Consider the following 12,475-nt stretch of genomic DNA (forward strand, 5'->3'; position numbering starts at 1 on the left):
TTCAGTATTGGGAATTTGCAGTACGGCTACTCTGTTGTGGCTATGGAAAGAGCTGGTCCACAACTTAGCAGAAAAGTAACAGTACTGCCAAAAGACGAGGAAAGCTGAAGTGTTTAATACATTTTTGCACACTTTTATTAGAAGAGTCATCTGAGAGCATGTGGCTAATCTAGTTGCAAAGACGTAAAATCTCAGCCTAAAATAGGGAAACAAACTAGAGAACATTTCCACAAATTATAAGTTTTCAAATCAGGTATGTATTATGAACTTCATCCTAGGACAGCCAAGAAGGGAATGAAGTGACCTCAGAACTATTACTCATTGTCACTGAGAAGTTCTCAAAGATGGTATGTGAGACGGCTAGTAGATGTATGTCTTAGAGGGACTTTTTACAAGGGCATATACTGATAGGACAAGAGGTAATGGCTTTAAACTGAAAGAAGGTAGATTTAGATCAGATAGAAGGAAGAAATTCTTCACTATGAGGGTGGTGAGGCACTGGAACAGGTTGCCCAGAGAAGTTGTGGATGCCCCATCCCTGGAAGTGTTCAAGGCCAGGTTGGATGGGGCTTTGAGCAACCTGGTCTAGTGGAAGGTGTCCCTGACCATGGCGGAGGGTTGGAACTAGATGATCTTTAAGGTCCCTTCCAACCCAAACCGTTCTATGATTCTATGATTATAGAGCAGCCGGTTCAAATTCAATGCACTGAAAAAAATGGAACAAATAAAGAATTTGAAAACACTGAAAGATAAGCAGATGAGTAATAGTCAACATGAACTTGTGAAGAACAAATCACAAGTCAGTCTACTGTGCTTGAAAGGAGGCTGAAAGGATTCACAACAGTGAAAACAACTCGTCATATATTTTGATTTCAGCAAGATTTTTAACACCATTTCACATAACAATTTCATAAGCAAATTTAAGAAACAAGGTTTAGATTAAAGTATTATAAAGTGAGGGAAAAGTGTTTGAATGCCCATAACCAGAGAGTAGTTACTAATGAGTCTTTAAACAACTGAAAAGACCTGCTGGCTGGAGGTCCATTACAAAATGCAATGTTCTCGTTAAGAACTCAGATGACAGAACAGAAACCACATTGACTAAGTCTGCAAATGCGCAACCGGAAGGCACTGCAAGAACTTAAAATAATTTTCAGAAATTGGAGCATTGCTCAGAAAAGAAGTTTGAAATGCTGTACAGAAAAGCAGAAGGGACTACGCGCAGGCAGAAATAATCAGCTGTTCAGGATTGGGAACACCAAATGACAATCTGGAAGATATAGCAGATCACAAGTTGAGCGAGAGTCACAGTTGTGCTACTGCAAAAAAAAGCAATCACCATTCTGTGACATGTACGGGAGAGCAGTCTGCAAAGCACAGGAAGTAATCCTTCAACTCTGCTTGGCAGTGGCAAAGCTCTAGCTGGAATACTGCATCCATTTTTGGGCATCAGATTTCAAAGAAAGAAATGAACTGTCTGAAAAAGCCCTGAGAGAGGAAAGAGATCAGAGATCTAGAAAACATGACCTATGAAGAAAGACTGAGAGAACTGGAACTGATCAGGCTAAATTAGAGAAAATTGAGAGTGGGCATAATAACAGTTTTTACAAGGCTATCATGAAGAAGCAGGGAACAGTTTGTTCACTCTGTCTACAGTGGGTAAGATAAGAACTAATGGGCTTGCATTACAGCAAAAAAAATTCAGCCAAAAACTTGAAGAAACTTTCTATCTTTGAGGTTAGTTAAGGATTGCGGACGTTGTCAGTCTCCTTCACGGGAAGCTTTAAGAAGAGTAGACAAATATTTTTCAGGAATGACACAAAATTCTAACTCTGCCTTAAAACAAGGGGATGGGTTAGAAGAACTTTTGTAGTCTTTCAGTCTTATTTTTTTAATTTAGAAAGTACTTTTTCCCAAGTACAGAGGCAAGGTTGAGCAGCTGATCTGGCAGTACTAATGTGGACTAATAGGACATTTTTGGTGTTGTTGCCATTTTATTTTCAGTAAAGCTGTGCAAATATCTGAGGGTTTGTTTTTCTCTTCCCCTCTAAAGAGCCAAACCAACTAAAATATATCAGTCATGAGATAAACACAATAGTTCATTTAACCTCTGCCCTATAAAGCTTTTCATTTCAACTGAGAATTAAAAGGGGTTTAGTATAATGGATTTTTGAAATTACAGGCTATCTGGAATTAAAATACTAAGATCTGTATTTCTAAAAATGTGATCATGAAACCTTTCTGCTTTTGCTTCCTTTGTGTTCTCCATTTTTCAATATGAAGCATTCAAATTAAAAGAAAACAAGCTGTGAAATGTCTGGCAAATAAAAAGCTGGGTCAAAAATGTCTCTTGGATGTTGCCATACTTGAGTACTCAGCCCAAATGCTTTTCCACTCCCTCCTTGCTTACTACACATTCTGACTGAATGCATCCTGCTGTCATGGATTGATTAGGTACTATTCCAGACTGTACCTCTATTAAAAGTTTGGTGGGTGAACCAATTCAGTGCAACAGTCCAGCTGGAAAAGAGAGAAAGTGTCCACCACAGGGCACTGATAGAAAAGGGTACCTGGTAGCTAGCTATATGGTCAATTTATTGGAAGATGACCAAAACCCAGAAAACACTGACTTTGTCTGAAACTGCAACAGCTCGCCACCTGGCTTCAGTTCTTAAAAGGTACCCAACACAATCTTCAGCTATCCTTCCAAGGTGAAGTAGGAGTAAATTACTGTTTGCATTTTCAGGAACAGAATTGTACTTACACATGCAAAGCAAGCCCCATTTAGCCACCAGAGTTGTGCACGCAACTGTTCTCTATGCAGGGTTGCCACAAATTTGTGTATCCAATAAAAAATCTTTAAATCCATGCACTGCATTTTTTTCTTACATCATGATGTTGATACTATGAATTTGTGGCCTGAGTGAAAATGCATGAAAAAACCCAAATACATATGTCATGCACTTGTCTTAATAATGATTCTGCACTCAAAGATCTAGCTTATGCTACCGATATTCAAGTAAGCTTCAATACATACAGAGAGGTTTTGGCCAGTATTTCTTTGCTGATTTAGCTACAGCGTCTCCTGGTCTTTATCAGGTCGTGAACAAAAGCACCTCGTCACTTTGCACTGTGATGGTGGTGTATGCTTTCTTTTAAACTAATTTCTTTGTGGATTGGTGTGGTGGCTCAAATAGCTGAAACAACCAAGAGGAACTAGAGGGCAGCAGGGTCTCCATTGACCTAGTAATAACTGTACCATATGTTGGAGGCGGCGCCAAAACTATACCATAGGCCAGACTCATCTGTTGTGAACACTAGGAGACTGTCAACAGAGCCCTGAGAGCACGTGAGATACCACACGCCTGAGCACACCCGCGTTAGGCTGCAATCCCACAAACGTGCTGACTGAGCACGGCCTGAAAAGAAAACATTCAGGCACAAGGTGGGTGACAATTAGTGATACTATACTTAAAATCTCTCCAGGAGAGTATTTTTTCAGAGTTGTGTCTCTCCCTAGACTAAGAGTATTTTGACTGAATGAGAGTCTCTTCTACTGTCCAATGCTGCCTAAGGATGCTGTTCCACAGTCTGTTTAAACAGACGTAATTCCTCTTTGCTGCCTCAAAGAGACTGTTTCCCCTGCACCGACTGCACATGTCCATGTTTCCTCTCTCTTCTTGTACCAGCATTATCATGAACACTAGCAAGAGTCCAAGAAAGCAGTAAGGCAACCCTTTTAGCAGAGCAGTGTCTTAGATTAGTTCAAAACGCTTGGGAGATCATACCATACAGCAACTTTTTACAATTTTCCCATGACTAAGGTAGTTAAAAGTAACGTAATGTAATGTAATGCAATGTAATGTAATGAAGTGTAAAATAATGTAAAACAGATAATGTAATTAGTCAGAAATTTAAGTTTATTTAGAACTTTTAAATGCATTTAAATGCATTTAAAATGCATTTCATATTAATGCAATCTATATTATTTAGATGTATCTAATTGAAGTAAAAGTCACATCTCTTAAGATTCCTTGTCAGACTAAAATGTTATGCTACCATAATTGGGATAGTATTTTGTCTTTTTGAAAAACAATTATACTTGAAAACAGCATTACGCACATATACTTTATAGGCTGTTTTACAAGTGTTACCCGAGCCTTTATTCAATATTTCCTAACTAACAACTGAACCAGGAAATCTGTGAGCTGAAATTCCTTTTGTCCACGAAAACAGTTCAGAAAGTCAACTCTTCAACAATTGTGAAATGCAATAAGTGTGTAAATTCATTTAGTGCCTTCCTTTTTTGACTGTTTAGACTCAGTTAATTTCCGTGTTAGAATTCATGGGAAAACAGTATTGTTTTGGCTTTGGCTTCATGTTTTCCCAATGGCTGTACACAATAAAAAGCATCAAAATTAGAAATAATCCTAGCAAAGACCAGACCAGTTTGAAGTATTCCCTGTCATTTAAAGATATCAACACTGAATTTGGTGCAGGGTAGATAAGAAATCTCAGGTTAAAAGTCCCTCTCTTTCCCAATTTCCGCAAAAATTCTCCTTTTTAGTTCCCAGTATAGTTGTATATATTCAGGTTAGTCCATGTCTTAATGTATTATACAATTCCACTACTGACAGTTCCCCAGTCTTAAGTATGTGGCTTTCCCACACTTTTTAAAACAACAGTAAAATTAAGCACACAATTATATTCTTCCTCTTACTTCCCTCCATTTGCCAACTGCATTTTATGATATTCCACTAGTCATTGCTGAGGAGATATTACAAGCCAAGGGACACTCTATGGTAAGCTAAGAGAAGCACGTCATCTCCATTTACCCAATGTCCTCTTCTCTGTCTTATTGAAATAGGTCATTGTATGTAAGTCCTGTATGAAATACTGACCAAAACGATGGCTGCATTTTTTCTCATGCTGCCCATTGACCATTGGTTCACATTATATCAATATTCACATTTTTAGGCAAGCATGGAAACAGGATGCATTACGTGATCTACGAAGCTCAGAAAGATCCAGTGCAGATCCCACAGGATCGGCGGCACGATCTTATTGCACCACTGGTTACAAGATGTATCTTTATCTCTTTCAGTATCGCCCCCGGCTGACTTCCTATAAGCACTGTAGTTTGGGAAGATTGAAGTGGTGAGGGTTGTAACATACTAAGTCAAGGTTAGCATTTTATTAACTTCATAACGGAACACAGTGCAATGATGTTTTTAAAAGACACTGACAAATGCCAAAGAAGGGGGGAAGGTGCTCTTAAATGTTTTGTCATAGCAAAAGAGCCAGTCACACTTTCCACAGTAGCAACATTATAGTCTACCTTAATAATATTTCACTTCCAAGAAAGTAGCTTCTTTCAATGCAATTTAGCTGACAGAAATGGGGGGAAAAAAAAAAAAAAGAAAAAAAAGACCGTTACAAAATCCACCACGTTCTCAGAAAACATTTTGGTGGCATTTAGCATTCTTCCAAGAAATCTACTTGAAAACAAAATTGGTTTAGCCCATTGGTATCTCAAATAGCACACCACACTAAAACTTAAATTATGAATTTGCCACTAGTAATTCTGTAGTTAAGACTCAATTTTCAGAAACTGAGAAACATTACAGATGGGAAATGAATAACATATTTAGCCATTTGAATTTAGGAAGTTTAAGAAATCTATTTGATCAAAGAGTTCATATTTGTGCTGAATTTAAACTTAGAAATTCTTCACTCAACTAGTCCTTTGGGATAGGTTTAGAGAATGCCATGCTTCTTTGGTCAAAATCTTGTAAAGACAGTAAGTCAGAAATTCATATGAAAAACTACTTTTGCCTGCAAAAATCTGAACATATCATCTACATTAAAGGTGGAAGAAGTAAAGATCAGTCTATTACTTTAGAATGTTCTCACATGGCCGTGGAAACCTTATTAAGCATTTTCTAGGGAGGATGGAACTGCCCAAACACATAGTTTTAAAAAAGTGCAGCTTTCTAAATACTGCAATGTAACTTATCCTGACAAGCTCCATAAGGACAGAGGCTTTTTATCTTGTCCCAGGCTCACCTGTTCATTTAATTACAACACTGCTTGTCAATGATGTGTACGGAGCACAGTGTTTCTTAATTATATGCTTTAAAATTATGAAAAAACATGCAAAACATTCTGTTCAACATATTTTGACATAGTTGTGTTCAAGTTCAATGGATCAGAAGATCATCAAAACATCTGAAGCACAGCTGGTGTAGGACCAAACTAGGAAATATATGTGATAAATTGCAAACGGTATTGTACGACAAGCACAGATGTGGAAATGGGAATATCCTCGAAGACTACTCATCATTACACGAGTATAACACGATTAGGGACTAAAACCAGGACAGCTCATGACACAGGTTGAACTGAGAGCCAACATGGGGAGACAGGGCTTCCACCTGCATGTTCCTCAGAGGGACTACAAAGTTTGTAAAGGCTTGTCAGATGGCTCCTGGTTTGGTCTGGAAAGGAAGAATATATGATCTTAGGGATGGATCCCAGGAAACTCAAGAGGTGTTTCCAAACATTTTCCCAGCCACTCACCGTGAAGCTATCTGCAAGGTACATTTACCACCGCATTTTCAGAAAGCATTTATGTGATCAGGACACCTAATTCTCTTAGCAGGAGTCTTTGAAAGTCCCATCTTCAAGTTCTTGGCTTTGCAGTGCTTTAACGAAAAGTGTTTCCATCTAATACTATAGGAATCTGAACACAGCAAATTGGAACTATTTTTGTATTAATTTTAAAAAGAGCACTATTATATAAATAAATGCAAGCAAGCACAGCATAATTTATGTCTGCTGAAAATTTATTCAGGACTCAGCCCAATGCATTAAATACAGATTTAGCTAACATGAATAACTGCCTCATCCTAAAATAAGAGAAGACATCTCCTTAATCCATGTTCACTCTGCCATCTGAGCAATTATAAAAAAGGAAACATATATTAAAACTGCAGTTCTAAACTAGTGGTAAATCACTGAAACCTGTAATACAACCATATTTATGCTCCAAGTGTAAACCCAGTTATTTTTAAAATTAACATATCCTTATTTTATTTTAAAAAAGAATCAACAGAATCAGTTTTTTTATTCCAACCTCAGACCTTTAATTTTATTTTTTACTTGATAGTTACAGCCCTGAGAGATCACTCAGCTCAGCTACTTAGTTTTCAGGCTTTACATGTATGCTAATGTTATTGTTAGGTGCTTGCTTCCTCAAAATGAAAGCAAAAAGTCACATATGCATGCTCTTGTGTTTTCTTAAAAAGTATCACAGTTTTAGAAAAATCACCACTGCTATATGAAACATGTATCAACTATTCACACTAACTATATAAAAAGTGTCTAAAGACATAAGAAAAAAAAGTCTGACAAAAAATGACCAATTAGTGAAAAAAAATTTATTTTCACATAAATTCTGATTTCAGTATATCTACCAGTTTTACCACTCAAAATTAAATACTCTGGAGTTCACAAAAACATGAAGTCGATGTAGTAAAAGGAAGCCATTTAGGAATTCAAGTAAAACTGAACTAGCAAGCCCAATGTATTTCAGACATATTTGGACTAATTATATTAAAAATGCAAGCATAACTACTATAGGAAAAAGTTTACTGTATAAATGAATGATATGTAATAATTTCAGAGATTCTTATAAAAATAAGAAAAAATTATATAAAACTAATTATTAATTATTAATTATAAATAAACCTAAAAGTCTTGGTTATTGTAGAGAAAGAAAGCACTAACACGTTTATTTAATTAAATATGCTTCTAAATACATAACCTTTGCAGAATATACAGGACAATATGTCTTATATCTAAATTTAGCTACATGGCTACATCAAGGCTTTGAAATATTTTGAGTCTAACATTGCTAGACATAATATATCAAATATCAAAGTTGTTTAAATTACTTAAGATGATAAACGAGCTTTTTACAGAATATGAGTTTCTCTTACTGTGTTATTAACGTAAATGCTACTGTGATGGGTACAACACCTCACAGAAGGGTCTAGTGCCCCTTACTGACCCACCAGTTGAGACCTGACAGCTGTAAATCTTTTTGGGATGCTCTACCTGAAGCACAGGATCAGAAAAAGACAAATGGGCAGCAGCTGTTTTTAAGAAGTCTGGTCAGGGTTAGAGCAAACGGGGATGGTGGAAACTGAGCATTAACCATCTGTTTATTGTTGCAGATCTCATCTCAGGTTGTTAGATGGGGCACCCGCCAAATAAATGACTTTTTCTGGGGGAAGAGCCCCAGCAACTTCAAGTTATGTGCAGACACTAGACTGAAAGTGAAAAACACCAGTCACCGGAGACTTGGAAGCTTGGTTAAACAAAGCCAAGTAAATCTGCAAGGACCACTCACTGACAGGCACATAAACTTCTCTTTGTGTGTGAAAGCTTAAGGTGGCCCTACCTCTGAAATTGCTATTGTATCTCCCCAGCATATGTCTACATCTGAAAGGGTTAAGTGATTTGTGAAGTATTTTGACTAAGACAAAGTAACTACCTTATATGCTATTAGCCCATAGCAGTAACTATAGTGTGACTATAGCAGGAGATGAAATCAAAGTGACTAATAGCTTTTCGTTGCGGATGTGTCAGGAGTGTTTCCAGCCCTGTATATCTTCCTGCAATCGGATGTGGCATTAAATAGCATTCTCTCCTTATTCCCAGCCTGCACTTTACATGAATCCTGGCCAGCTTCTCTTTGTTAAACAGCTCCACCCGCTGAGGCTCTCACTTACTAGCAGAAATGGATCCTAGCTGGGTCATAGATCACAAAGTCTGCCAGACACACATCCAGGCCTCAGCCTTGTAAGCACTTTCTCCCTTTAACCACCTTAAGGCCAGGCCCTATGAAAGATCTTTTGCTGATCTACCCCAATAAGTACAGGACACCAGGCAATTTAAGAAAGTTTTGGGTTTTTGTTCTTCAAAGACTCTAGAAATACATAATACTTATGCATGGACTTTTTGCTGTGGCAATGCCATTTGTAGCATTTACTGTCTTAAGCAGCAATCAAATGTATTAATAAAGAGGCTTCGTTTTAAATCCATCTGCCAGGCAGCTATGAACAGAGCTGAAAAATGTTCTGCTGAAGAGGAAGGAGTGATTGCTCTTGGTGTTTGAAAGAAGCAAGGCTAACAAGCGTAAGAGTGGCCAGCTCCTCTAGGAGAAAGAACAGGGATGAATGCTTCATTCTCTCAAGTAAGAGTCCCACATTCATGTTAAATTAGGTAAAAGTGAATAAAAGGGAAGAGAAATCTTCTGATAGAAAGGATTTCTCCCATATCTACGTGATACTGAATGCTCTGCCCATACAACATGGAGTGTATAGGAACAGTGTGAGCTATGACAAAGAAAACAACCAGGAATAAAATATTGCCTTGGTGTCGATCCAGACCAATTACTAGAGCCCTGTGCAGGCATCCATGGCCCGCAAAGCAATTCCATTAGTTCTGAAGCTAGAAGCAATATAACCATACCTGTGAAGCATCAAGCTCACACTAAAAGACCTCTCTCTGCCCTCACAAAATGACAATATTTTGTCAGACATTCAGTAGTCCTGGTGTATGTCTCAGTTTTACTACTGAGGTGGAGAGATGTGTGAAAGGAATGATCCTGTACCAAAAGGCAGAAAAAAACAGTTCATTTGCATCTCAGTGTTTAATCTGGACTTGACAGGCTCTTCCACATTGAAAAGAAACACAATGGAGGAAATTATTTTCGCTAAGGTAATAGGAAACTTCAGTCCCTGAACAGTAACTTGTAACAATGAATGGCCCTAGGTGATTGATAAAAGCTATTTTTTTTGTGGAAAAAATATTTTACTATTTTGTCTTACTCTAACTCACTTCTGATTGGCAATCTTTTCATAAAAGCTCTGGTTCTTATTTCAAATAAGCAAATATCTTCACATCTATTTCACAAATGAAGGAGGCAGAGGGACTTGTTCAGATGAAGAATTGGCAGGATTAAAGAACTTATCTTTACTGAAAAACAATAGCAAAAATTAACTTACTGTTTGGATATTTATACCTGATAAGAGTCTTCATCAGTTCTATATTTAGCAAAATGCATACACTTACATGAATTAGTATCAAGGCAGGTTAGGTGTCTTATGCACTCGCTCTCTTTATCCTGCCTCCACATTTGTCCAGACTGGAAAATGAGTGGATTGCACCAGGGCTACCCCTTGATCGGGAACAGAGGCATTGGTGTGTATAAAGGAAGCAGCTGCGGTGCTCATCATGAACCACGAGTTCGGAAGGATGTTTATGTCCCACAGTCCAGATTCAGCCACGGTGATCAAAAACATCCATGACTTCACCATACATGCCAGGCTGCCAAACCCTGGCAGTGACTCCTAAAAACTTAGTGCCGCTACACCTCTACTTCCCAGTACGTTTATTATCATGCAGAGATTAAACTCTCTTCAATTTTCTGATAAGCATAGTAAAAGACCTGAGACTCGCAGTTTTCTGACATGTTTTTTTAAAAATATCTTAGCACATGTAAAACAGAGACTCATATGCAAACAATTTTTTCTCACAGTTCTTTGTTTGTACTACACAGCGTTACTAAGTTTTAGTTGTTTTTTTAACATAACCTAAATACATTTATGCATGGAGACAATGAAGGCCTCCTTTTTTTTGTGAATGACCCGCACATTTTGGATTATTCTGGAAGTATCCTTCATATATGCTTACTCTCGCCTTGTATTCCCCAAGGCATCAGTTTTTGGCCGCTGCCGGAGACAGAGTAGACATTTGGTCTATGCAGTACAGCTGCGCTTTTGTTCATTTTTAAAAACAGAGCTTGAAAACAAATTCTGCATAAATTTCTCTTTGATTTTTGTTGTCTTTGAGAGCAAATGTTTAGGCTTCATCACATTTTTAGCTATGGAAGTATTTTTTTTCTGAAGAGAGGAATTTAACACATTCTCCAATATTGTGTAGATGTAGTGCTGACTCCACCATGAAAACTGCAGTGTCAGAACCACTGTTGAGGGAGCAGTAACAACGTTCCTCTCGGTAGTATCAAAATAGCACGGTTTTGTGCTGCTGCAAATTTCAACATAGCTGAGAAATAAAAAATAATATTGTTTAGATCAGCATAAAATTCAGTCTTCAGTATGCAGCCAGCTGTACATAAAAATGAGGAGAAATTAAGCAAAAATGAGCATTTACTTGAATTGGGTCTTTAGCAACCACACAAACACGTGCAGCTTGAAGTGGTGTTGACAGACATCGTTCTCTCAGGGCAACTTGCATCTGTCCAGACCCTTTCTGGCCAAAGGCAGCAGGTCTAAAATCAGACACATTGACACAAAGTTTCTACGCTTACTGGTTTTAAAGGAAAGAATGTATAACTCTCTACCAGCAGAGTTTAATCAATGATTTAGTAAACTGATTATTGCACAAACAATCTGCTATTGCTTTTGGGTGACTGCACACATACTGAGGAAGACACCATTTTAGCAGTCACTTTCAGCTGGGGTAAATGCAGGATGTTAGTGCCTATTTATCCAGAAAAGCAAACAGGTAACTCGATTTGCAAATAGAATTAAATATAATCCTTTTAAAACACAGTGAACTTCAGGCGTAAGTCTTTTTCTTAATGCTGTAAGCATGATTCCAATGTCATTTGCATTTACTTGTTTATTTGTTTTTGCGTTTTTCTCCTGGTTCATGGTTTGATGAGCCTGGCAAATTTTAAGTGATTTGACATTTTGACTACAGATTTTAAGCATTGCTTTTCCAAAGACTACAACAACATTTACCTTAAATATTTTACACACTTGCCACTCCTACTTTTTTTCTTTGATTTGTACTGATTCTTTTAATAATCAGTCTAATACTCTCTAGTGTCTCCATTGCACAACCTGTTCTCACAGAGTGGTTGTGATCTTCACACAGTCATATTCCATACCTAATGCTATGTTGCCATCTGTTGACCAATTTAGCAGTTGTAGTACTAAGACAAGACACTCGGGAACATAAAAAAAATCTCCAAAATATTTTCTAAGTTTAAATCTCAATTTTGTATTTACTTCTTTTTCTCTGTCTAGTAAAGTTATTTAAAAATCTTAATATTTATCCTTAACGTTTATTAATTTAAAGAAAAAAAAGTATTAGGCCTTTCCATACACAGAAGCTGCAGCAGAGAAGATCTTCAAAGGCTGCTTAAGGAGACTGTCTAAAGGCTAAAATAAATTGGAAATACTTTGGGAAGTAAATTGTAAGAGAAACATAGTGCATGGATGGAATTGCCTATCTTGCTATAATGTTACTTTTTTCAGTTTCAAAAGGTGTCCAAAGGGATCAAGATAATATCGCTGCAGAAAAAGTGAAAATAAAAAGGGGTCAAAGCGTTTACTATGTGATTCATTATTCGTGGTTTTTTTGGATCACTTTCAGTTTA

At 37.3% G+C, this 12,475-nt stretch overlaps 1 protein-coding gene across 3 annotated transcripts in view; it reads right to left on the reverse strand.

Annotated features, from left to right (window-relative positions):
- Positions 1 to 12,475, reverse strand: part of METTL25 (methyltransferase like 25) — a 65,189-nt gene that overhangs the window by 3,596 nt on the left and 49,118 nt on the right. The window contains exon 10 of one of the 3 annotated variants that reach the window (XM_009327516.1): positions 10,761 to 11,133. The exons of the other annotated variants lie outside the window; for them this stretch is intronic. Coding sequence (XP_009325791.1) covers positions 11,125 to 11,133 — 9 coding nt within the window. The 3' untranslated portion in view covers positions 10,761 to 11,124. Of the gene's footprint in view, positions 1 to 10,760; positions 11,134 to 12,475 lie in introns of those variants that run through there. 3 annotated transcript variants of the gene reach the window in all.

The sequence above is a fragment of the Pygoscelis adeliae genome, unplaced genomic scaffold (genome assembly GCF_000699105.1).
Source record: "Pygoscelis adeliae isolate BGI_AS28 unplaced genomic scaffold, ASM69910v1 Scaffold113, whole genome shotgun sequence".
In the NCBI taxonomy this organism is placed as follows: Eukaryota; Metazoa; Chordata; class Aves; order Sphenisciformes; family Spheniscidae; genus Pygoscelis; species Pygoscelis adeliae.